The 24,471-nt window shown below is 49.2% G+C and overlaps 1 protein-coding gene across 4 annotated transcripts; it reads left to right on the top strand.

The window, feature by feature from the left end:
* The first annotated feature begins 559 nt into the window (after positions 1 to 559).
* On the top strand, positions 560 to 22,354 carry Pax6 (paired box 6). 4 transcript variants are annotated; one of them, XM_021654339.2, is made up of 13 exons: positions 560 to 1,054; positions 4,880 to 4,956; positions 5,303 to 5,363; positions 8,986 to 9,116; positions 9,908 to 9,949; positions 10,044 to 10,259; positions 10,977 to 11,142; positions 16,739 to 16,897; positions 17,352 to 17,434; positions 17,624 to 17,774; positions 17,887 to 18,002; positions 20,539 to 20,689; positions 21,324 to 22,354. In XM_021654339.2, the coding sequence occupies exons 3-13, from the start codon at positions 5,354 to 5,356 to the stop codon at positions 21,407 to 21,409; spliced, it is 1,311 nt and encodes a 436-aa protein (XP_021510014.1). In that variant the 5' UTR covers positions 560 to 1,054; positions 4,880 to 4,956; positions 5,303 to 5,353; the 3' UTR covers positions 21,410 to 22,354. The 4 variants fall into 4 exon arrangements, with proteins under 4 accessions (XP_021510014.1, XP_060228187.1, XP_060228185.1 ...); XM_060372204.1 differs by lacking the exon at positions 20,539 to 20,689; XM_060372202.1 differs by lacking the exon at positions 9,908 to 9,949 and having other exon boundaries at positions 561 to 1,054.
* Positions 22,355 to 24,471: the final 2,117 nt, after the last annotated feature.

The following is a 24,471-nucleotide window of genomic DNA, read 5'->3' as shown; positions in this document are numbered from 1 at the left end:
GCCCAGCTTGGGGTTACGGGGAGGGAGGCGCAGCACACGACTTCCAGCCCGGAGGCCTCCATCAGACGGATGGAGTCCGTGGTGGCCGCTGCGCAGCGCCGGCCGGCGGAGCGCGCGGAGCCGGAGACCCCGCCGGAGCGCCGGAGCCTGGGAGCCGGGGGGCCCCCGAGCCGGAGCGAGAGAGCAGCCCAGACCCACCGGCGGGGCCGAAAACAAGTGTATTCATATTCAAACAAACCGACCAATTGCACCCGGCGGGGAGAGGGAGCATCCAATCGGCTGGCGCGAGGCCCCGGCGCTGCTTTGCATAAAGCAATATTTTGTGTGGGAGCGAGCGGTGCATTTGCATGTTGCGGAGTGATTAGTGGGTTTGAAAAGCGAACCGTGCCTCGGCCTCATTTCCCGCTCTGGTTCAGGCGCAGGAGGAAGTGTTTTGCTGGAGGATGATGACAGAGGTCAGGCTTCGCTAATGGGCCAGTGAGGAGCGGTGGAGGCGAGGCCGGGCGCCGGCACACACACATTAACACACTTGAGCCATCACCAATCAGCATAGGTGTGCTGGCTGCAGCCACTTCCCTTACCCACACTCTCTCTCTCTCTTGCCTCTTGCTCTCTCTCTCTCTCTCTCTCTCTCTCTCTCTCTCTCTCTCTCTCTGTCTCTCTCTCCTCTCTCGCCTCTCTCGCCCTCCAGCCGCTGACAGCCCATTTTATTGTCAATCTCTGTCTCCTTCCCAGGGATCTGAGAATTGCTCTCACACACCGAGCCGCCAGCGTCCGCGGAGAAAACTCCTCACGAGCAACTCTTCTAAAAAAACACCGTCATTTCAAACCGTTGTGGTCTTTAAGCAACAACAGGGAGGGGGGAGAAAGAAAGAAAGAAAACAAACAAACAAAGCCAAAAGCAACAAAACCAAAAAAAAAAAAACCAAAAAAAAAAAAAAAAAAAAACAACCAAACAAAACTCTTGACAGGAGCTTTGGGCAACGACGAGAGAGAGAGAGCGAGAGAGAGAGAGAGAGAAAGAGAGAGAGAGGAGACAGGATGCCTCTTAAAGGTGAGTCCGCTTCTTTCTTCTCGATTTCTTTCCATTTTTCAGTTCATCCCGGCAGGTCGTCTCCCCCTCTCTTCCCCTTTTCCTCCCCTCTCGCCGGTCCCCTCCCCACCCACCCCCACCCACCCCCCCGCCGCCACGCCGGGAGAGTCGAGGATCCGGGGAGGAGAAGTTTGCACGCCCGGAGCCCAAACTTTCTCCTCCCAGCGACGGCCCCGCGCCGGAGGGCGACGGGCCCGGGAACCGCGAGCGGCGCTGAGCCGGGCTGGGCTGGCGGAGCGTCCGCGCCGGCGCGGCGGCCGGAGCCCTGGGAGAGCGGAGCCGGCGCCGGAGCGCGGCCGCAGCGCCCGCGGGGAGAGCTCGCGGCCGGCGCGGAGGGAAGGACGTGGGGGAGCAGCCGCCCGCGGCGATGCTTTTGTCCGGCCGGGGCCGAGACCGGCGCTCCGAGAGCTCTCCCCGACCCGGCCGGCCCTCTCCGCTCCGCCTCCCTCCCGCCAGCGCCCGGGGGCTTTGTGCGAGACCCTCCCCTGGCGCCGAGCTCCAGCGCCCGAGGGCTCAGCGCGCCTCCCGCCGGTCCCCAGCCGACCCCGCGGGCGCCGCAGCCGCCGGGAAAGCCGGGGCGAGCGCGCGGGCTGCGGAGGAGGCCGCTAGGCCGAGGCGGTCGGCTGCGCCCTCCGAGGGAGCCCCGCTTCAGCCTATGCCCGGGACTGCCCCCTTCCAGCCAGCCCCAGGGCCCTCGCCTCCAGCCTCGCGCTCCAGCGCGGAGCCCCGGCTCGGGAACGACCGCCCCGGCTCTCCCGGCTTCCTCCAGCTCTTCTCTTGGGAAAGTTGGGGTCGCCCCAGTCCTTGTAGACTCCCACCTCCGGCTCTCTCCACGTCTCCCATTGACCAAGCTGTACCCGGTCTTGCCGTTCCAACAAGTTTTCGAACTGGATTGGAAAGGTGGTTTGCTACCCCCTTTTCGAGTGTACTGATTTTCTTTTTTTCTTTTTTTTTTTTTTTCTTTGTGTGGCCTGAAGAAGAAGGAAAAAAAAATCTATATAAAAGCATTGGCTTTCTCTCTCGTCGGATCACGTCCTCTCCCAGCTAATTAGTCTGAGTAATTCGAGAGCTTTTGGATTCTAAGACCCCAGGAGGAAAAGTGGCTTTTCAAAGTTCAGAAAGTTGTTGCCTCTTTCCCGGGGCAGATTTCCTCAGTCTCCCTGCCCCACAATAGCCTCGAATTTTAGCAAGTGTAATTGAGGGAAATGGAGTTGAATTTCAAGTGGAAATGCTTTCTTTTTCGAGTGCTTAAAAAAACCTGGCCTTTCATTAATGAGCTTTCTGGAAAGTTTAAAAACAAAGTAAACGTTCTCTCTCTCTCTCTTTCTCTCTCTCTCTCTCCATTTTGGATGTTAAACTCGAACTTGAGAAGGGTTGAGGAGGGTATAGGAGCAGAAAGTCAGATGGAAAGCTAAAATGCTTGAAAACCTAGCAAGTTTATCAAAGAGAAAGAATAGCCGTTGCCACTGACAGGGGGAGGGGGTTACTGGTGATCTTTGCATGTTTTTGAAGGCAGTTGATGAGTTGTTATCATTTTGGCCCTGCAGGGTAAACTTTGTCATCCTAATTGCTAATTTCTAGGAGGGGAGAAACCAAGTTTCTCCGAACCCTTGAGCTAAGGAATGTGAGGGTGGATTTTGAAATTTAAATAATTAAAACAAGAGCCTAGTTCGAGAGCTCCGGCTGGTGTTCAGGTCAGGGAGTCGGGAGGCAGAGGTCCAGGGGGCTTGTGGACCTCCACCTTGTGGCGGTGGAGATTTCTGGAGACTCCTTCATTCCTGATGCACGTCTTTGGCCTCTCCAAGGCGATACAAAGCCCTAGCCCGGGCTGGGGGTTTGAGCTGAGGCGGAGGGGTCTAGCTTCTCCACGAACAGGACTGCTTCCGGGTGCAGGCTGAGCCCTGCTTCCCAGAGTGCTTTTGCATCGAGTATTAACGATTACTTAGGTAATTAGATAGCTTCTTAGAGGAGAGGAGGGTGGGAACCGAGCAAAACCGGAACCCGGAGGGCTATCACCTTCCCAGTTGCTTGGGAAAGTAATCAGCTAGCTCTTACTAGGATCAGCTAGACAATTTTCTAAAATGGCATCACGGAGGTCCCGGCTGGGATGTGACATTAGGCTGTGTAAAATGTGGCTAGAGAGGAGCTCTGGAAGTTTTACTGTTCCAAGCTGACTTCCACACCCCCTTCCTCTATGCACCTGCTACCTATTGCAGCTTGAGTCCTGTCTTTTGCAGCTTGAGTCTTATATATAGGTTGAGTGGACATTTTGTTCTGAGTGTGGTTTCTGTTCATGACACGATCATAGATTCAGGGACTGATCTACAGACAGAAGGGAGGCTTTAAGGGACCAACTTCACCGAAGCATCTAACTCTCTGCTATGTCCAATCATAATCAGGCACTGAGAAAAAGTCCTCACTTTGTACTTTTTTTTTTGTTTTTGGATTTAAGCTGCCTCTCAGTTATTTTAAAGTTAGATCACAAAAGGTCTTGAAGAGAAAACAGCATTTCTTGGTATTCTTTGCAGGGTGGCAAAATTAATCAACATCACAGCCAAAACAGGGAAAAAGAATGATTTCTTTAAAAAGTAAAACAAAAATGATGCTGTGACTATTTCATTATTTTACCACCACCCCCCATTTTTTCCTGGCAAACCTCTTGAATGGGCTCTTTATTGTAACTCTCCCTTTCCAATTGAGCTCCCCACGGTGCCCTTGTATCTTTTTACAGCCCCTAACAACTCACACCAGTAACACAATTACCTCCAGATATTTATAACAAGAAATTACTTTACTATTTTCTCCATCTTTCTTTCACGAACCCCCTTTCTGAGGGAAGGATGGCAGGGAGGGTGGGTGGGCGTACTGAAAGCGTCGAAGAGAGCTGTGGTGAGTCAGGACTTAAGTGAGAAGAGTCCCTCTTCTCTCTCTCTGTGAGTTGGAGAGTTGTTGGTTCCTTCGCTTGGACCTGGTGTTGCTGCTTTGAGAGTCTTGGGTTTGGGGATTGCCACAGAATAGAAGCCATTGTTTGGTGTCTGTAGACTCTGTTGCCCGTGCTTACCTCCTCCTGCTTGTACTTTTCAAAGCCGTGAGGCGAGGTAGGCAGCGTGTGTCACAGCACAGGAAGAGAGGAGGACCTAAACACTAAAAGCAAAGTTAATTACAATAAATAAGGTTTAAGGTAAAAAGTTGGGCTCATCACTTGCTCTGTCCCGAAAGAGCTGAGATTTTGGAGGTCTGACTGGAAAGCCGTGTGTGTGTGTGTGTGTGTGTGTGTGTGTGTGTGTGTGTTGTGTGTTGTGGGGGGTGGTTACGGATAAAGAAGTAACCAAAGAACTTAGTTCCAAGGGTCTTTGGACAAGCGGGGTGCCTGAATGCCTCAGGAAGGGAGAGAGCTCGGTCTGAAGCTCCCCCAGACTTACTAACCTGAGTCCTCAGACACCACGGAGAGCTTAGCTTCTCCACTCCTGAGGTCAGGTGTTCGCCACCTTCCCCATCTCTCTTTCTCCCCTTCTCTCTGCTGTTTTGGTTTAAGACTCCTCCTTTCCCTGGCTCTTATTAGTTTCCCAAAGTAAGGCCCAACTCTAGATCCCCCACGCTTCTATAGACAAAGCAGCATTTTCCAGGGGATGTGGATTTCTGTGGCAGAGGCCGCTGGAAGTGTGGAGTGGGTTTGGCGTTCCTAGGGAGAAGGATCACTTCGGGTTGAGCCGGCCTCAGCCAACCAGCCAATGTATTTGTTGGGGCCCTTTGGACATACCTTTCTCTCCCTCTGTTTTGTCTTAGGCAGAAGACTTTAACTAGGGACGAGCAGATGTGTGAGACCTTCTATTCTAAGAGTGGACGTATATCCCAGTTTTCAGGCAAGTTCTGTCGTGCTGTTTTGGGCTTCAAAACCTGAAAGGGTTTTCAAAAACCCTAGTTTCAGGTGGGAAAACAAAACTGGACCATCGTTTCTTCCGATGAAAAGGCCAACTAGTAAATAATTTGGGGAAACTGCTTGTGAATGTTATATTATTTTACTCGCAGCTCATCAAAGTACATTTTGCATGCACAGGAGGGCAAGGCCAGGTGACCCTCAGATGGCCCTAAGCGGCTGAGTAGCTCAGTTTCTAAGGAAAGGAGGATTCTCCGGTCCTTGCACCAGGGCTTCCTCAGTAGGCCTACCTGTGCAAAGCCCGGGATTAACTCCAATTTTCTTGCTATCAGAGCCCCATATTCGAGCCCCGTGGGAGCCGGAGGCCGCCAACCAGAGCCAGCATGCAGAACAGTAAGTGTCTCAGATCTTTCGCTGGACGTTTGGGCTGGAGGCTTGCGGACAGGGCCGGTGGGTTAGGGGAGCGCACCAGTCTTGGGCCCAGAGGAGTCCAAGCCACTGGGCAGGAAGGAGGAGGCCTGGGGAATCTATCCCGGCAGCCCGAGAGTGAAGAGAGAGCCAAGTAGCCCGCGAGTGAGGGCCGGGAGGCGTTCGCTCTGCTGTGCTCCAGAAGGGCAGGGTCTGGGGCCCTTCAAAACTACTCGCCCGAGTTTTTGAAGCTGCAGTGGAGAAACCCCATCCCCCCCCCCCAAATCCTGTAACTCATACCTCCTCCCCGCCCCTGCCCGGGCTCTGACCCCAGAGAGAGGGGCTGGGCCGAGCAGGGCGGGGCGAAGGCTTCCCCTGAGAAGAGAGGGAGGCCCCCTTTGGGCTTGGCCAAGACTGAACGTCTCCTCCGACCCCGAGGGGTGGGGTGGGGGCCTTCTCTCCCCTAGTCAATCTCAGGCCAGCCCCTCCCCTCCTCACCCCAGCTACAGGCCCAGAAGGGGAAGGGGAGTGGACATGCAGGGGCTCTACCCTGGTGGGGAAGTGCACACCCACGGTGCAGAAAAGCATCTTTACTGGGTCTGGGAAGAGGGTGCAGGCTGTGCGGGTCAGGAATGAGAACCCTCGCTCTAGCGAGTGCAACAGCGTGGCCCTGGTTGATCCCGGCTCGTTCGGTGCCTTGGATTCCAAAGCCTTTGTACCTCTCTTCTTACCTTTGCCCAGGTCCATTGGGCCCCCCAACCTTTCTGCTCAGCCAATGGCTGCTGGTATGTGATAGAGTTAAGCCTAAAAGTCAGTCCTGGTTGCCAGCGAGGCTAGGCCCGGTTAAGGGTGAGGAACATAGGCAGGCTTAATTAAGGCTGCAGCTATGCTCTGGAGCGTGGAAAGGCCTAGGTCTTCTAGAAACCTGTCTTTGTGGAAATGTACAGGCTCAGGAGTCCGGGATCGGTGTTCTGGAGCAGCTGGCTGCACTGTTGAGGCCACAGGATCGCGCCAGGCTCAGGGAAGGGGGCAGAGGTGTGAGCTTTGCAGCTGCATTTGTGCCGAACCTGTCAGGCCTATACCGCGGAGCTCAGACTCCCTGGCCTTGGGTTTTCTTTTTTCAGGTGGGCCGAGGAGGCTCTCAGTGGTGGGGCGAGCGTTTGCCGCTCGGGTATGGCCTGGCTGGCAGGCCCACAGGGGCCCGGGTCGCGGGTTGGCCTGTAGGCTTTGTGCCGCTGGTTCCCGGGTGTGCGCGAGGCGCGGAGGCTCCAAATTGACACCATATGTTTTCGTATTAGAAGCTTTGCGGTCGAATTCTGGGCGCATAATCATCGCCACTGGGCGAGAACGGCAGCAGTCCCTGGGGAAGGGACACAATGATTGAGGCTTAACCTCTAAAGGGGAATTTAGAGCAATGTTTCCTCGCTGCCATTTCGATGCTGGCAGAGGCGCCCCGGCCTCGTGTCTCTCAGACCAGCGCACGCAGGCTGCAGCGGTGGGGGTGGCGGGCACGGTGTTTTGGCAATAGGGGATACGGAAGGGCCTAGAGGCCTTGTGCGCCCTAGCATCTGCAGACTGGGAATCACCCCTGGCTTGGCTTGGGGAGTTTTCTTTTGGTTTCTCTGGGATGGCCTTTCTCTTCTTTCTTTCTTTCTTTCTTTCTTTCTATTTATTTATTTATTCATTTATTTTTCCTCTGGGAAGATTTCTTTTGCTTAGAGAAGGTCCTCCGTACCTGCTTGGTAGATGAGATTTAAAAAGCCAAGGTAGACGATCAAGAGAATTTAGGAGCAACCGGAAGCCCGGGGTAGGCCTGGTTGCCCTGTTGTAGAAGTGACTGTCTCCTGCAATGTGCAATGTCCCCTCTCGCAGTGGCCCGGGCCGGTCGGAGCCCAGATCCCTAAACGCCTGTCACTTCTCATCGAATTGAGGCCCCGCCCCCCCTCGGTGAGCCCTAACCCCCCTCCAGCCCCAAGCCTCGGGCTACCCTGAAGACCGCAGCTCCCCTCGAAGGGAAGATGAGTGCAGTTCATTCTCGTCTGAGTGATCTACAAATAGGGACGGAAAGGGTCGTTTTATCACGGTCCCGTTTGTCGTGACGATGCAATTTCCCGGAGCGGAGCACTGTCACAAAGTGACAAGGCTGCCACAAGCGCCCCGACTGATCTTTTCAATTAGCCTTCCATGCATGATCCGGAGCGACTTCCGCCTATTTCCAGAAATTAAGCTCAAACTTGACGTGCAGCTAGTTTTATTTTAAAGACAAATGTCAGAGAGGCTCATCATATTTCCCCCCTCGTCTATATTTGGAGCTTATTTATTGCTAAGGAGCACAGGCTCCTGGAGTCAATTTATCAGGAGGCTCCAAGGAGAAGAGAGGAGAAGAGAGAGGAGAGAAGAGAGGAGCTGAGAGCCACATCTCCAGAGAGGGCTTCTGTCTAGAGACGGGGCTGCAGGTTGGAGATGTCTGAGGAAGCGGAGAGAGGGGACTGACTGGCTTTATCTGTATTACTGTGGTTTCCGAGCGGGATGATTCAGGGAGGCGCGCCTTCCCTCGCCCTAGTCTCGAAGACCAGACAATGGGATGAGGTTGTGAGAGGCAGGAGTTGAAGGGAGGACGGGCGACCGTGTGATGTGGTCTTGCTCTTTCTCTGGTTCGGGTCTCTGTTAATATTTGTGTCCTTGGCTGAGCGGGAGGGCGGAGTTCAGCAGCGGAAGTAAAAGCGAGCGGTGGCGGGTGTGAAGAGTCCAGGCTCTGCGGACCACTTGGGGCAGGCAGGCCACCGCGTGGATGGAGGGGTTCCAACCCTATGCCTGCTGTGGAGGCACGGATCGGGGCTCACTAGCTACAGATTTGTCTTTTTGGTTCCTTTCTATTCTCCTTACACACACACACACACACACACACACACACGGTGTTACGTGCTGGGCGCCTCTGCCAGAGTTAAATCACAAACGCTCAGGTTTGAAAACGTTCTGCCGAGCTGTTGCCGAGCTCAGGATCTGCAGGGCCGGTCCAACACTGCAGAGACTTCTGTGTGGACTCTGGGGTGACCCGCAGAGGTGATGTAGGGAGGAGACTTTAAGAGCTTGTGGTTTGCCCCTGGTGGGGTCCTAGGAAGGCTGAAGGGGTTCTGAGGAAGGCGATGAGCTCAGAGAATTGTTGGGGTGCTGCTGGCGCTGGGTGGCTGTGTCTTCCCCCGTCTGACAACAGTTCAAGGGGCAGGGTCAGTCTGTATTTGAGACCAGGCTGCCCAGTGCCTGCGTGGCTGGCCGTTCTGTTGTTAGAGTTTTGGTTTTTGTTTTGGTTTTTTGTTTGTTTTTGTTTTAAATCAGGACCTGATTGCTGAGGTTCTCACAGGTTGGCAGGGAGCTGAGGTTGCATTGTGGTCTTTTCTTTCCTTCTCCTTTTCTTCTTCTTCTTCTTCTTCTTCTTCTTCTTCTTCTTCTTCTTCTTCTTCTTCTTCTTCTTCTTCTTCTTCTTCTCCTCCTCCTCCTCCTCCTCCTCCTCCTCCTCCTCCTCCTCTTCTTCTTCTCCTTCTTCTCTTCCTCCTCTCCTTCTCTTCCTTCTACTCTTTGGCTCTCCTCTCCTCCTCCTTCCCTTCAGGTCACAGCGGAGTGAATCAGCTTGGTGGCGTTTTTGTCAACGGGCGGCCGCTGCCGGACTCCACCCGGCAGAAGATCGTAGAGCTCGCCCACAGCGGGGCCCGGCCGTGCGACATTTCCCGAATTCTGCAGGTGATCCTCCCGTGGCTGCCCCACTCGCCGCCCTCACCCCGCCCCCACCTGAGGCCCCCCCACTCTAAGCGTCCTCTCTTCATTTCTTACTGTAAAAGCCACTAATTACGGACCTCCCCCAACACCGACTCCATCCCCACCAACTTCCCTACCTTCCGGCTCTCCCATTTCCTTCCACCATGGTCCCTGTCTTTTTCACCCTCAGTCAGTTACGGAAGATAATTCATCTGTGTAAGAAAAAGAATGTGCGCGAATTTTAAAAAAATATATCTTTTCATGTGGTAAAGACATTCATTCTGGTAATAGTGTATCTAAACTGTAATGAGCTGAGTTATATAAATTGGGACAATCTCATTCTCCTCTCCCCATCCCGTGCTAACCTCAGACTTTGGAGATTTGTTTGAGTTCTTCATACTTACGAAGAATGTATATGGATTTTAGAAGGCAAATGCTATTCATTCATTCCTCTAATTCACATTTGCTTAACTGGGCAAAATTTTAAGGGAAAATATAAAAGTTCAATTATTTTTCCCTTTGTTCTTTACAACCTAATACTACTTTAAACAAGATCAGCACAAAAACTATTAACCTGACCTCATTTTGATGCATCTTCCTTCACGCAGTGTTTAGGAAAATAGTTTTTAAAGCTTTTTTTTAGAAAAAAAAAAAACTCACAGTGTTTGAAAGTATCACCCTATTTGTAGTTTTAGGGCTACAAATGTAATTTTAAGAAAAAAAAAGCTCTCTCTAGTAAGTTCTCGTACCATTGAAGGTATATTTTTGTGTTATAGACCCATGCAGATGCAAAAGTCCAAGTGCTGGACAATGAAAACGTAAGCTTGTCATTGTTTAATGCATACTTAAACAATTTTATTTTTGTCTTGAAATTATTAATAATGTGGTTTTCTGTCCACTTCCCCTATGCAGGTGTCCAACGGATGTGTGAGTAAAATTCTGGGCAGGTATTACGAGACTGGCTCCATCAGGCCCCGGGCGATCGGAGGGAGTAAGCCCCGCGTGGCCACTCCGGAAGTTGTAAGCAAAATAGCCCAGTATAAACGAGAGTGCCCGTCCATCTTTGCTTGGGAAATCCGAGACAGATTATTATCGGAGGGGGTCTGTACCAACGACAACATACCCAGTGTAAGTGCACTGTGAACGTCTCCCTCCCTTCCCCCCCCAAGTCTCCCCGCTCTCTCCGCACCTTCGGCACCTTCGAATCCCACTCATCCCCCTCCCAGCGTCTTGCCCTCTCCCTCTCTTCCCCGATTTGCACCGTTCTCCAAAGTACCTGGGGGCTATGGAGAGGCGGGCTTTGACTTTTTGACCATCTGGGAAAAAAAAAAAATGGGAGTCAAGTGTAGGGACTTGTTCACTTCATTTGTGTACTCCAAGCCAGGGGTTGGAGGAACTGGGGAAGGGTACTTGAATCAAGGAGGCAAATAAAAATGAGATTCCTCCCCCCCCTTCCTCCCCCTCCCCCCCCCCGCCCCCGCCCCAAGCACCTGCCTGAAGCTCCTTTCAGGCAACGTGCGTCCATTTCTCTGCAATAAAGTTAAATCTCCAAGCTAAGCTGTAATGTCTTATCAGGGAGTCTTTGAACAAAGCTGAGCAAGCCCGGTGAGGGTGAGCGATCATCAGTGATCTGTACAGAGGGGCGAAGGGCTGCTCCCTCCTTTTTACCCAGCTTCGTTTCCAGAAGGAAATGATAGCTGTCATTCTTTCCATAGCTACAAACCCACGGACTATGCCAGGGTGGCTAGGAGCTTTTGCATGCCATTCTTTTTCACACTTGGGAGAGCTGAAATGGGCATCTGAGGTGTGTCTTTTGGAGACTCTACCATTTGGTTTGATTTGCAGGTGTCATCAATAAACAGAGTTCTTCGCAACCTGGCTAGCGAAAAGCAACAGATGGGCGCAGACGGCATGTATGATAAACTAAGGATGTTAAACGGGCAGACCGGAAGCTGGGGCACCCGGCCTGGTTGGTATCCCGGGACTTCAGTACCAGGGCAACCCACGCAAGGTAAAACAGCCGTCTTCCTGAAATGTTTCCCTCCTCTGGGCTCCCAGTGCCTTGGAGATATAAGGGAGCACTACCCTGGAAGGCTTGGGTACCCCAACTCACACTCTGGGTAACCGGTCCATGTAAAACCACCTTGTCGACTGGGAGGGTTTTGTATGTCAGGAGTTGTAGGAAGTGGGTTGTGTGTGTGTAAGGTCCAGCCTGGTGCTGCCTTATTCAAATCTGACATTAAAATGCAGCAGAGGGCGTTTGCAGAGCCAGGGTGGCAAGCTCACAGGCGGGCAGACTGCTGGGCGCACTTACGTGTATCGCCTGCCTTTGAAGTAACTGACAAACTGCGTGACTCTGAGTAGGTCAGGTGGCAGGAGAGGGTGATCTGAAGACTTCCAGTCCCCTCCCTCAAGCTTAACAACTTCAGTTTTTTAACCCATTTACCTGGTCCCCTCCTGCCCCTCCGCACCCTCGGGTTCCACCACTCTTGGTCTCTGTGGGTGGCAACTGGTTAGAAGCGGGGTGGGGAAACTGAGTGCTGGGCTCCTGGGAGAGGCTCTGGGGCTGGGGGCACGGATGGGAACGGTGCCGTCCTGTGCCAGGGTTTGTGAGCAGAATGCAGGGAGAGGAGTGGGTGGGTTGGCTCTCTCCCCTTCCCACTCACACCGAGGTAACTTGGTCAAGAACAGGAAACAGTTTACCCCGAAGATTAATCGGTATTTGTTGTCCGCATGACAAGGAGATAATATGCGGGGATAATGGGACGTGGCGTCTCACTCCCGGGAGCACCACAGAGCCTGGGGGCTCCTGGCTGGGGGCGGCGCGGGGGACTGCGAAGGGGCTGCTGTGAGGCTCCGAGCTTCTTGGACTGGCCCCGAGTGCAGGGCGCCTCCACAGAGCCGAGTTAGAGAAGGGAAAAATCGGTAACAGTATGCGAAATATCTGGTACAAAAGATGCTTCTGTCACTAGCTAGAATTTGTTATGGGAACAATCCTGTCGCTCTGTAATTGCTCATTAGAGAACGTTTTGTTTCTCATTAAGGCGACATGAATAAGCGTCTAGTTGAAGGAGACAGCTGTAGAAATGTTCCACAAGAGACCTCTGGACACGATTCGGCACCAATTGCCAATTAGACATGTCAGTTTTAAGAGCAGAAAACAATATAGGACGGACACTGGGACGATAGGGAGAAAAGCGTTCCTCGCTGGTTTCCCAGCGCTGCCGCCGCTCCCGGCCACTGCCGGCCTCCGAAGCGCAGTCCCTGACTCCCTTGGGTGACCCCTGCCCACGTGACCTCGAGCCCGCAGCCGGGAGAGTTGGGGCTCAGCGCGCTCGCTGGTCCAGGCCTCTCCCGTCTTTAGTGAGACCGTCTAGGGAAGGGATACAGTTAGCCTGGCACGGCCTGAAGTTTGACAGTGCGGGATGCCCCCTCGCACAGCCACAGGGCGCCCTAAAGCCTGAAGTCCAGCTGCTCCCCATCCCCAGCGCTCTGGAGTCCCGCTCTCCTCCTCCCCGCCCACTTGAGCAAAGGTGGTGGGAAATGGGCCCAGAAGCCCAGACCTAGCCCACCCCCGGGCCTCCCTGATGTTTGGGTCTCAAGGAACAAACACCCCTCCCTGCCTGTTTCTGGGTGCCTAGACGAAAGTCCAGGGCAGTCGTTTCCAACAGAGGAAGCTTAGGGCAGGTTTTCAGCCCTGGGAGCAGGAGAGCGAGTCAAAGCGGTGGCCGCTGGGGTCGAGAGGTGGCGCTAGTCCGGGAACTTTTAACCGCAGGCAGCTAGTTCCAGGGAATGCAGCTTCGTGCCCTTCTGTGTCTCAACTACCCATCTTGTTTCCTCCCACCTAAGTGCGCTCTCCCCCGCAGACTCTCTGCCCCGCCTCCAGGAAACGCGGCTCGAAAGGAGCTTCGAGTCTTGCTCGTGGGGACCCTGGGGGTCTGGCGTTGTCAGCCCTCCAGGCCACAGTCCCTGGGAATTCCTCTGGCCTTTTGGTGCTAAGAGGGTCCCCCTCCCTCCCCGGCCGACTTTCCTGCCCAGGAGGCCGGTCTTGGGTTGTAAAGAGTCCATTTCCAGAAGCATAAGGCGAGGTTAGGTCTCTGAGGGAGACAAATATGGTTTCCATCTGATCTGCGCCACGCGGCAGTGAATAAAATCCCGAGGACTTGGGCTGACAATAACCAGACGACTCTATCCAGCCCCAATTCTCCAGCGATTTGGTGGTTTTAGGGATCACGAAGACACTTTTTCTCATCTCCTCCCCTCGCCCCAACCCCCATAATACCCAGGCCCTCTATAGGATTTAGTCAGGCTGCTTTCAACAGATGCTTCAATGTTTTGATCCGCGCTCCAGAGCTGAAAAGGTTCCGCAACCGCGTTGCTATCTTTTCTTGCTTGTTTTCCGCCTCACTGATTAAGACACTAAGAAACTAAGGGATGATTTTATTTCCCAGCGTCCTCTTTTTTTCTTCTTTCTTTTCTGGTTTTCCCCTCTCTCCCTCTCTCTCCCTCTCTATCTCACTCCTCTCCTTCTTCCAGGAAGCAAATCCTATCCCCTGCGTCAGATGGTCCTGGGGCTGGGATAATGGGAGGCGCTTTCACTCTCTTCTCGGATTAGCCTGGGAGGTGCAGGGCGCCCATTGAAGGTCCCTTCTTTGCGCCGCTAGGAGGGGGACGCCTTTTAAAGGAGATATCTTAATTGTCTGCCACTTAAGTTCATCGTGTGGGGAATTAGAGAGAGCTAACTCCTATTCTTAGTTTCTTAAAAGATTTAAGGGTGGAAGGTAAAGTCACCAAAGAAAAAAGGAAAAAAAAAAAAAAAAAAAAAAACAAAAACCCAGCTCTTTCTAAGTGAGCACTCATTCACCTGACTGCAAACATCTGTTATCTTTAAAGCAGTGAACAGTTTTTCAGTGTTTCTCCCTGGCTTGGTGCAGCGGTGGTGAATCCTACAGTGTTGTCTCCTTGTTTACTCCGATTCCACTTAAAAAAAAAAAAATCTAAAACGCAGTTTTCCTGCTTCCATATACTTAATTTTCTCCTTAAATGTCACTTCCCAAGCTAGGGCAAGCCTTAGGTTTCTATCATTGGCGCGTGCCTGCTTGGGGAGTAGAGCCTGAGCTTGGAGGGCAATGACTATAAGCCCTACGTTTCAAAACGAGGAGGGCGTCAAAGAAGCAGAGGAGACTAGAGAACGCTTTCTGCAGCCGTCTTCGGAGGGAGACCCTTAGCTTTGTTTAATTGGCAAGATCTAACGCGCTGCAGAAGGGCCAGGGGTGGGGCCGGGGCTTTTCTTTTGGGTGGAGGCAACGAGTGACTAGGCCGGATTGTGTTTGTGTTTTCCAAAAGCAGCAACCGATGGACTTTTCTAGTAAACCCAGGGGACTTTAAAAAAACAAAACCAAACCAAACCAAACCCCTCCTTCGTGGAATCCAACAATAAAAGCGAAAAGGGACAGGCCCTCCTCATTTTCCCCCGTGGGGGGCACTTTGAAAAGTCCTTAAGAGACCTGGGGCAGCAAATTAGTACAGCCACTTGTGCCCCCAACACGTGAGTTCGGCGCGTCTTCTCCAGCAGGCGACCCTCCCCTCCCCCACTCATCTGCTGTAGGGCAGGACGCCTGCGGCTTGTTTACCATACACGCTCCCACCTCCTCTTCCTTTGCATCATTTTCTCCCATCTCAGTCGACCCTCCGGTCTCCAGTCTCTTTTCCCTTTCAACATTTGTCTCTCTGTCTCTTCTTATACCTTTTTTGGGCCATCATCCCTTTGGAGCTCTCCATCTCTCTGCCCCTCCCCCACACTATTCTTCCCCTTCCCTCTCTACCCTTTCTCTCTCTCTCTCTCTCTCTCTCTCTCTCTCTCTCTCTCTCTCTCTCTCTCTCTCCTTCCGCCTCCCCCTCAACCCCAGCTCTGGTCTCCGTCTACCCTCCCAACCTCCCTCCACTCCCTACCCTCCACCTCCATACTCCGCTCCCCCCCCCAGCCAAGCGCCCTAAATAGCACCGAGGCGCCCGCTCTCCGGACAGTGATTAATGATAGCGGAGCAGAGGGGTTAACACACTTCGCTGAAAAGTCTGTTGACTGGGCTTCTTGTAGCACAATGTGGCCCGCTGCACGCCTCAAGAGAATCCTTTTGTTGTCCGTGCTCATTGTGGCCTCAAAATTCTGCCCACGAAAGTTTGCCAACGCTCCTGCCCCAGGAGTTTAATAGTTTCCCTTACTCGCGGGGCATTGTGTGGTGCTGAAAAGCAGCCCCTCGCTATTCAAGTGTTGGTGGTCATCTCAATAGATCTCCAAGGGCCCATATGGTGGCCAGTGCCGATGAATCCGCCTGTTTAAATGGGGGAGAAAGTTGGGGTTTTAAAACATTTCAAAGTTCCTGAAAAGATCCCACTAGATCCTGTCACAATTCCCTGAACGCTTTGAAGGCGCTGCCTATTGTCTCCTGGTTATAAATGATATTCCTGGCCAAGTCGATTCCCACAGAGGCCTGGCGGCCCCTCCCCCCAAACTGGCCAAGTTTCTAGGATCCGGGAGGGGACAGTCCTTGTTGGTATCCCGTGGGGGCCACAGGCCTCAGGACCCCAGACTCAGCCTGCAGTAAGTACCCTGGGAAGCCTGGCCAACGCCTGCGTCCTTCCCTTCCCACAGGCTGCCCCCTTGCCCGCAAGGTGCACCCAGAGTCCGTTAGCCCCAGTGCACATCTCTCCACCGAGGAAAACAATGAAACTTTCCCTGTTTAATGATAGAAATTACATTAAAAGTGGTGGAAATGCCCTAATTAAAAATGTACCACTTAAACGATATGCCAAGGACTCAGCTGCAGCATCGCGCATTTAGCTAGTTAGTGAACTCTCCACGATTTCTTTTTTAAAATTACACGTTAAAAATTTAAAAGAAATCTTACTTTTCTCTGGTGCAACACATTACAAAGAATGGACAGTCCTTTTATCTAAATATAAAATTCCATTTTCAGCAATTATAGCCTGTTCTTGGTGATGATATAATTACAGCTGTGCTCGTAATAGGTGTCAAGGCGAAACACACTCACACAATGGTTGAATAAAACTGCAGAACAATGCAAGCACTTCTAAATTCACAACCTTTAAAATGAAATTGACTGTGCAGAATTCAAATAAAAACTAGATAAATATTTTTTTAAAAAGATTACAAGCTTGGTTTGGTTTCTTAATAGCATTTTCTACAAACCTATCAACATCTAATTGATTAGGTAGGAATTACTGATTATAGATCAGCTAAAATCTTGCACATCACTCTATTTTCCCAACACAGCCCTAGGTAAATACTTTCTGCAGGGCAAGGGTGCCGAGTGTGAGGAGTCAGTCAGTAGTGAAAATTCGTTTTGCCTGGAAACTTTTTTTGCTTGCTTTGTCATTCAGAGAAATGCTACTTTGTGAGAGCATTGTCAGGCCTCGTCTAGACAAAAGCATAAAGGACTAGGACTCAGGTGACAGTGTCCTTAAAGGAGGGCTACCGCTTAGAGAGGCTTTGTGGACATTCAGATTATCCAGTCCTTGGAGTTTATAACTGTACCGAGTCCTGTGTCATTCTGACTTCTCTTATTGTCCTATTCTTTTTGTTGCAGATGGCTGCCAGCAGCAGGAAGGAGGGGGAGAGAACACCAACTCCATCAGTTCCAATGGAGAAGACTCAGATGAGGCTCAAATGCGACTTCAGCTGAAGCGGAAGCTGCAAAGAAACAGAACATCTTTTACCCAAGAGCAGATTGAGGCCCTGGAGAAAGGTGATGGGAAAATTTCGAAGTAGAGAAGCCTTCAGTCAGAGTAAATGCTACACCAACAGCACAAAAGGCTAAAGTTAGCAAGGGCCACTTGCGTAGGGGACTGAAAAGACCTCCTTTCTCTTGCCCCCCTCAACATCTTTTCAGGGTGTATATGAGCATGTGCATTTTCTTCCTTCCTTTTACATACCAGTAAACCAAAAGATTAAAAATTCGACAGACAAAGGAAGTGACGATCTGACCGTCTCAGGCCACAGATGGGGACAGTCCCTCAATGTCATTGCAAAGAAAACTTGACTTGGTTCTGGTGCAAAAGTTCTTGCAAGTAGAGTCGAGACACTGTCAGGTTGTTGGAAAGGAAATTGTTCGGAGGAGATGGGTGGCAAAAGCCAGCTTGATCCAGTGTTTGGATATTTTATGTTCTGGCATAACCTATAAAACCAACTTACTCTTCCAGAGTTTGAGAGGACCCATTATCCAGATGTGTTTGCCCGGGAAAGACTAGCAGCCAAAATAGATCTACCTGAAGCAAGAATACAGGTACCTCGGGACCCTGTTGGCTTTTCGCATTGTGATTCTTATGCTTTGCTTTGTCTGTATAAAACTAGTAACAGGGTCTGTTGGCAAAGACTCTCTTTTCCTGGGGCAGAGGAGGGTGGAAATGGAGGGGTTTTTGTTTGTGGCAGAGCGGTGGCAAGCACAGGCCTAACCCCTTCCACACATTTCCAGGTGTGGTTTTCTAACCGAAGGGCCAAATGGAGAAGAGAAGAAAAACTGAGAAACCAGAGAAGACAGGCTAGCAACACCCCTAGTCACATTCCCATCAGCAGCAGCTTCAGCACCAGTGTCTACCAGCCGATTCCACAGCCCACCACGCCCGGTAACTTGAAATGCCAACCTCCAAGAAAGGTTCCTAAACCTGTTTGCCCTGGACTCTCCCTTGTCCTGTAATGACCTTCCACCTCTCCTTTCTCTTTTCTCTTTGTCTGCAGTTTCCTCCTTCACATCAGGCTCTATGTTGGGCCGAACAGACACCGCCCTCACCAACACGTACAGTGCTCTGCCACCCATGCCCAGCTTTACCATGGCAAACAACCTGCCTATGCAAGTAAGAGAGGCTGGCCACCTGCTAGCCAGGGCAAGGAAGGGGTTAGGGCTTGCAGACCCCATCAGTTGCATTCACTCCTTTGGGAGTCCTTCTTATGACAGTGATTTGCTTGACCAGTCAACTCTGAGACAGTCAATCCAATCACTTTTAGGTGATTGATTGACTGATTGATGGATTCATGCCCTTGAAAAACAAACACTCAATCCTGAGTAAAGTTAATGTGCCTTTTATCATCCTGTTAGCTGGATAATGCTGAAGGGTAGTGAGCTCTGTTCTGGGGACCGGTGAAGCTTGTACCACAAAGTAGAAATGATGCTGGAATATATAAAGTATAAGGTAGTAAGATCGAAAAACTTTGTGTTTATGTTAGTGCATAAACATTTTGAAGACCAAGCATAAGAATTTGAAAAGATTATTTCTGGTCCATGTGAGAAGCTAGTGAGGAATTAAAAAAAAAAAGAGACTGAGAAATAAGACTGTTCCTTTATCCAGCGAAGTACATTTAACAACATAGGCAGAGTAGTTCTTTTAATATTTAAAAGTAAAAATGTAATAGAAAGTATTTTCTAGAAATTTAATGTGTATCAGCTGTAGATGATGTGACAGGCCGGTGGTAATCCTTGCTGCCTAGAAAGCTGGATGGCATTCTTCATACACTGGCCTGTGTCCTTAGGGGTAAGTCCTAGATTAAGCTGCCATTTTCTAACCTAAGTTGTACAGGGCTCTTGGTTCTTCGTATACAGTAGACCTTTGTTTATTTATTTATTTTTCTGAGGGATTCTTGCTGGGCGGTTCTGATGGCTCTTCTACATCAGTGTTCCCAAGTCTCCTGCCTGTGCGACCATTAGATATGCCTGATGGTATGGGACTGGTCAGCGTGAGCCCCTGCTGGAAGCAGTTCTGGGGTTACACAGATTATTTATTCTCTCCTGAACTTTTTTTTTTTTTTTTTTTTTTTTTTTTTTTTTACCAAGTCTGAAATTGAAATAATGGCAAAATAAAAGTCTACCGATCTTCAGACCAATATTGGAAGTAGATAAACAACCTCAGAGCACTTTGTCACATGCACCTTGTCTATTGCACCTGGTTTCTATTGGCCATAGTGCAAACTGATGTAGATGAAGGACCAACAGCCCATTTGTTGGTATTGCTAGCACCATCCTAGAATTTTCCAGAAGTAAGGGTGGAAGCAGAAGTGGTTGTAGGAATTAGAAAACAAATGCAAGCTGAAATTCTGGCAGGGCCCTTCAGGCCTGTTTGCCTTTCTGAACTTGACACGAGCAGTCATCCTCTGACTTTAATGAGGCCACAGAGCATCTTGTGCAGTTTTATACATTATAGCAACATCTAGGTTTCTGTGAGGGTGACATAGTGCGCACATGGAAAACCAAAATGAAATGATTAAATAGATGATGAGTTATATTAAGCTTGCTTCCAGTCACAAAGAAGTATGTTGGGTTCGATTTTTTTCAGACTTTGACTTTTAAAAATTACAGAGATTGTACAGTTACAAAAGTAAATGGCTCCATTAAGCAAGGAAAATAAAAACAATCTGTGATTTTACTGTTCAGAGAAAATTACTCTTTAAATTTTGGAATGGGGAGGGGTAGTTTCTCTGTCAATGGCTTCATCCTGTTGACCAAAATCCTCTGTGTCTTGCAAAAAATGGGCTCCTTCCTCTGGCCTTTTTTTGGCGGGTGTCAGTCTTTGTGAATGAGGATTTGAGGATGTCAAGCATTTGCAGAGCAGAGCAGCTGTTGCTGACATTATGGTGCTATTGGTTCATCTAGTGAGGTTTTTGACCTCGAACAACCATGAGAGCCCCCTTGGGGGGGTTTATCCTGGCTTTTCATATTTCTTGTTTAGTTATGAGAGGAGTTTATCTTCTCAGCATTTCCATCTTGAACGCTTAGACGATAGCAATACAGTTTTATGGATGAGACTGAATCAGGGCACAGAAGTCACAATTAATTCTCAGGCTGTGTTTAAGTTACATTCACTGACATTCCTGACCTCTTTAACCTGACTTCATTATGCTTGTGTCTTAAAAACAAAACAAAACAAAACAAAACAAAACACCACCACCACCATCAGCATAAAAATCCCTCTAACCTCCAAGTCCATCACTGAAAGGTTCCCAAGTTCCCTACATCAAACTTTCCAGAGTTCTATTGCTCTCTGCCCCAAAGTTGAGCTACAGAATTTAGGGATCATTGTACCCTCAAATAGATCCAGGTTTGTGGAGCAAGGGGATCTCTCACGCTAGTAACTCTAGCAGAGGTAAAAAGAGTGCAGACTGCCAAAACTGGACATTTGTTTGAATTTCCTGTGTCTCAGAAATTTGGCCCACCATTAGCTTTGCTCTGCTTCTGCCCACTGAAGAACCAGGCTTAGATTCATTATATGGAATTCCAGTACATTCCAAAGAGCTCTTAGTAATGATCGGGCTTGCAGGCAGGCCCTGGGGAGGAGGTAGTCTGGGATGGGGTTGTGTGATGTGGTTCCAGTAATCACAGGTTTTTCTTTCTCCTGGCAGCCCCCAGTCCCCAGCCAGACCTCCTCGTACTCCTGCATGCTGCCCACCAGCCCTTCGGTGAATGGGCGGAGTTATGATACCTACACCCCTCCACACATGCAAACACACATGAATAGTCAGCCCATGGGCACCTCGGGGACCACTTCAACAGGTGAGCTCTCTGCAGCTGCGCAGAGGGGTCTACTAGGCCTCTTTGGCCAGCGGATCTCCCACAGTGTGCTTACCACTGACTCGGAAAGAAACTTCTGGCCTTGCATTAAGGAGCATGGTGAACATTTTACTACTCTTGTCTTGAGAGAAAACTGATTGAAAAGAGAAATTCAGTTAGGTTAGTGAGTTGACACCATATAGACAAAAGAATCATCATTTATGGTGGTGAATGTGATCACGGAAATCGAGCATGAAGATAAGGTCTGAAATTACGTTTTCAGATGATATCTTAGCCAGAGCTGGACAGTAAGACTCCACTGAACTTGATGTGGGTACTTTTGGGAAGACTTTTACATCTTCTAGCTTCTCGATGCCAGCTGAGGGCATAGCACATGTCTTCCAGACATGGCTGCACTGAAACTTCTAAATGTTGGGGAGGGAGACTTGGGTTTCATGAAGTATAAACACAGCCTCTAGTTTCAAAAGGTCTGCTTTTCTTTTGAATGGTTGAAAGGTTTTATACTTTTTAAATGTAAAGCATCGTGAAGTGTTAGGAATTTTAGAAAGTCTGTGTGTTCTTGCTGTGCTCCATCTTTAGAATCTACCCATGTGGCTGTTTCTGTATCCATTTATAGGACTCATTTCCCCTGGAGTGTCAGTTCCCGTCCAAGTTCCCGGAAGTGAACCTGACATGTCTCAGTATTGGCCCCGATTACAATAAAGAGAGAGAGAGTGTGATCGAGAAAGGAAACTGTGTTCACTCAGTCAGTGACTATGTGGATACAACAGTGAGTGTTCATGAAAGAAAGAGAAATGGCTGTTAGAGGCACTTCACTTTGCAACTGTGTCCTGTATTGGAGCCCGGGAATGGACTAGAAACAAGGACCTTTGCATACAGAAGGCACGGCATCAGTTGGAACAAATCTTCATTTTGGTATCCAAACTTTTATTCATTTTGGTGTATTATTTGTAAATGGGCATTTGTATGTTATAATGAAGAAAAAAAAAACACAGGCCGGTGGATCTTGGATCTGTGTTGGCTTATGTGGTTGTTTAAAGGAAACCATGATCTACAAGATTTGCCATGGATTTAAGAGTTTTATCAAGATATATCGAATACTTCTACCCATCTGTTCATAGCTTATGGACCGATGTTCCAAGTTTGTATCATTCCTTTGCATATAATTAAACATGGAACAACACAAACTAGATATATGTAAGAAATATCTGTTGGTTTTCCAAAGGTTGTTAACAGATGAAGTTTATGTGCAAAAAAGGGTAAGATATAAATTCAAGGAGAAGTTGATAGCTAAAAGGTAGAGTGTGTCTTCGATATAATCCAATTTGTTTTATGTCAAAATGTAAGTATTTGTCTTCCCTAGAAATCCTCAGAATGATTTCTATAATAAAGTTAATTTCATTTATATTTGACAAGAATACTCTATAGATGTTTTATACACATTTTCATGCAATCATTTGTTTCTTTCTTGGCCAGCAAAAGTTAATTGTTCTTAGATATAGCTGTATTACTGTTCACAGTCCAATCATTTTGTGCATCTAGAGTTCATTCCTAATCAATTAAAAGTGCTTGCAAGAGTTTTAAACCTAAGTGTTTTGCAGTTGTTCACAAATACATATCAAAATTAACCATTGTTGATTGTAAAAACCATGCCAAAGCCTTTGTATTTTCTTTATTACACTATTTTCTTTTTAACCTGATAGTGTGGTGTTACAAATTTTGTTTCCACATTAGGTTAACATTCTAAATCAATGGTTACTTTCACACACACTTCATTTTACAACCTGATGGTCCTCAAGAAAATAATTTTTAGACATCAGCAGTTGGCAATGTATCAGAGAAAACCTAAAAGAAACACTGACAGCACTGTGTAGATCTGCCTCCTGTAACATATATAGAAATTGCTAATACTTCCAATTCATCCATATATTTCATTTAAAAGCTCAATGTGTAGAAATAATTAAATATGCAACAAGGGATTCACCAGGAATCATGTTTTGAATTAGAGCTGGCATTTTCCACCAAGGTAGCCAATCTCCACAATAATGCCACTAAAGTAATATTTAAAGGTTGAGTTCTTAAGCAAGATTCTCCAAAAGTGGTTGCCTCTCTCAGATAAACCCTCTCCCTGTCTGTCTCCCTCCCCTTTACACAGAGGCATCATTTCCCATTGAACCCCTACAGCTGTTCCCATTTGAGGCTTCCTTTCTGTGCTGTTGTGGGGGGTTGGAGGGTGGAGGGGGAATGTTGCATGTCAAGGAATAATGAGCACAGACACATCAACAGACAACAACAAAGCGGACTGTGACTGGCCAGTGGGAGCTAAAGGCCTTCAGTCATTGGCAGCTGAAGCCAAACATTCCCAAATCTATGAAGCAGGGCCCATTGTTGGTCAGTTGTTATTTGCAAAGAAGCACAGATCTGATCATGTTTAAAGTGGCGGCATGCAGGGCAGGAGTGCCTGAGCCCAAGCAGTGGATGGAAAAAAAAAATGAGCCTTTGTTGGTTAGAAAAAGGCCTGCCTGACTGTTATTTTCAGTCTGTTCTGTGCAACACTTAATTCAGCAGAGCCACATTTTCTTCAGTGAACTTGAGTGAAAAATCTGGGGGTCCCGGCCATCTGGATTAAAAATACTTACACACGGAGAATCACCCTAGGGGGAAAAGACACTTCCATTGAATCAAACTCTGATTTTTTTGTGTTTTTTTAAATCCCTAAAGGCAAATGATCGGATATAAACTGATTGGAGGATTTCAACATAACCTTGCAGCTCAACATTCCCCATCTGGTACTTATAAACAGAGCACTGGAATCTACCTTATTCTAGCAGAGTTGTAGATGCCATCTTAACTGGATTGCAGTTTTTGTGTGTGTGCTTGCAGCCACTGTCCGTGTCAGCCCGCACTGCCTGCTGGCATGTATACCCTGTTGGTACAATCATCCTTGCGGACATTTCCACCTCCTGACATTTTGCAGCCTCCAGTCCCTGGGGGACGTGTGTGGTGGGAGCTGTCAGAGAAGAGCTGTGTTGCAGCCGCTGCTGGCTGGCTGGCTTCTTCCTTGAAAAAAAGGGCAGTTTCCAAGTGGCTGTGATTTGGGCTTGTCAGGCAGCCTGTGCTGGCCCATGGCTCCGTCAAGTAGAGCACAGACTACGGAATGAATGGCGCATGGTATTCTGGGTGCAATATCTGGGGGTGACGTGAGAGCTGAGGGTCTGGATGTGTGCAGGTGGGCACATATACAAGTCCTCAGAGGGCCAAGACTGCCAGGGCGCAGTGGCACAGCTTGGTATGTCCTGAAGGAAGGATGCTGTGGAAGCCCCTGTTCCAGCAAGCTGAAAACAGCAAGCAGTCCTGCTTTCTTCCCATAGGCTCATCACCTTAGGGTGATGAGCTGTGTGGTCCCAGTGTTCAGGAGTTGGATTTTGATTTCCAGTGGTCATTTTCATTTGTTTATTTACTGACAGGTATATTTAAAAATTTGTCAATAGGAAATCTGCAGGACGTTTTGGTGTCATTTTTCAGGACAAAGATCAAGTTTTGTGACATCCTTGGTGTAAGCATCTTACATTTAATCTCGAGGTTTATCTGACTTAGGGACACCAGGTGAACAGAATTAGAGTTGTATCACTCTAGGGCAGTGGCACTCAACTGTCCCAGTGCTGTGACCCTTTAGTACAGTTCCTCACGCTGTGGTGGACTTCCAACCACAAAATGATCTCATTGCTACTTCATCACTGAAATTTTGCTGATATGAATTATAA

Source organism: Meriones unguiculatus, chromosome 18 (genome assembly GCF_030254825.1).
Source record: "Meriones unguiculatus strain TT.TT164.6M chromosome 18, Bangor_MerUng_6.1, whole genome shotgun sequence".
NCBI lineage: Eukaryota > Metazoa > Chordata > Mammalia > Rodentia > Muridae > Meriones > Meriones unguiculatus.
This window is presented reverse-complemented; position numbering and strand designations above follow the sequence as displayed.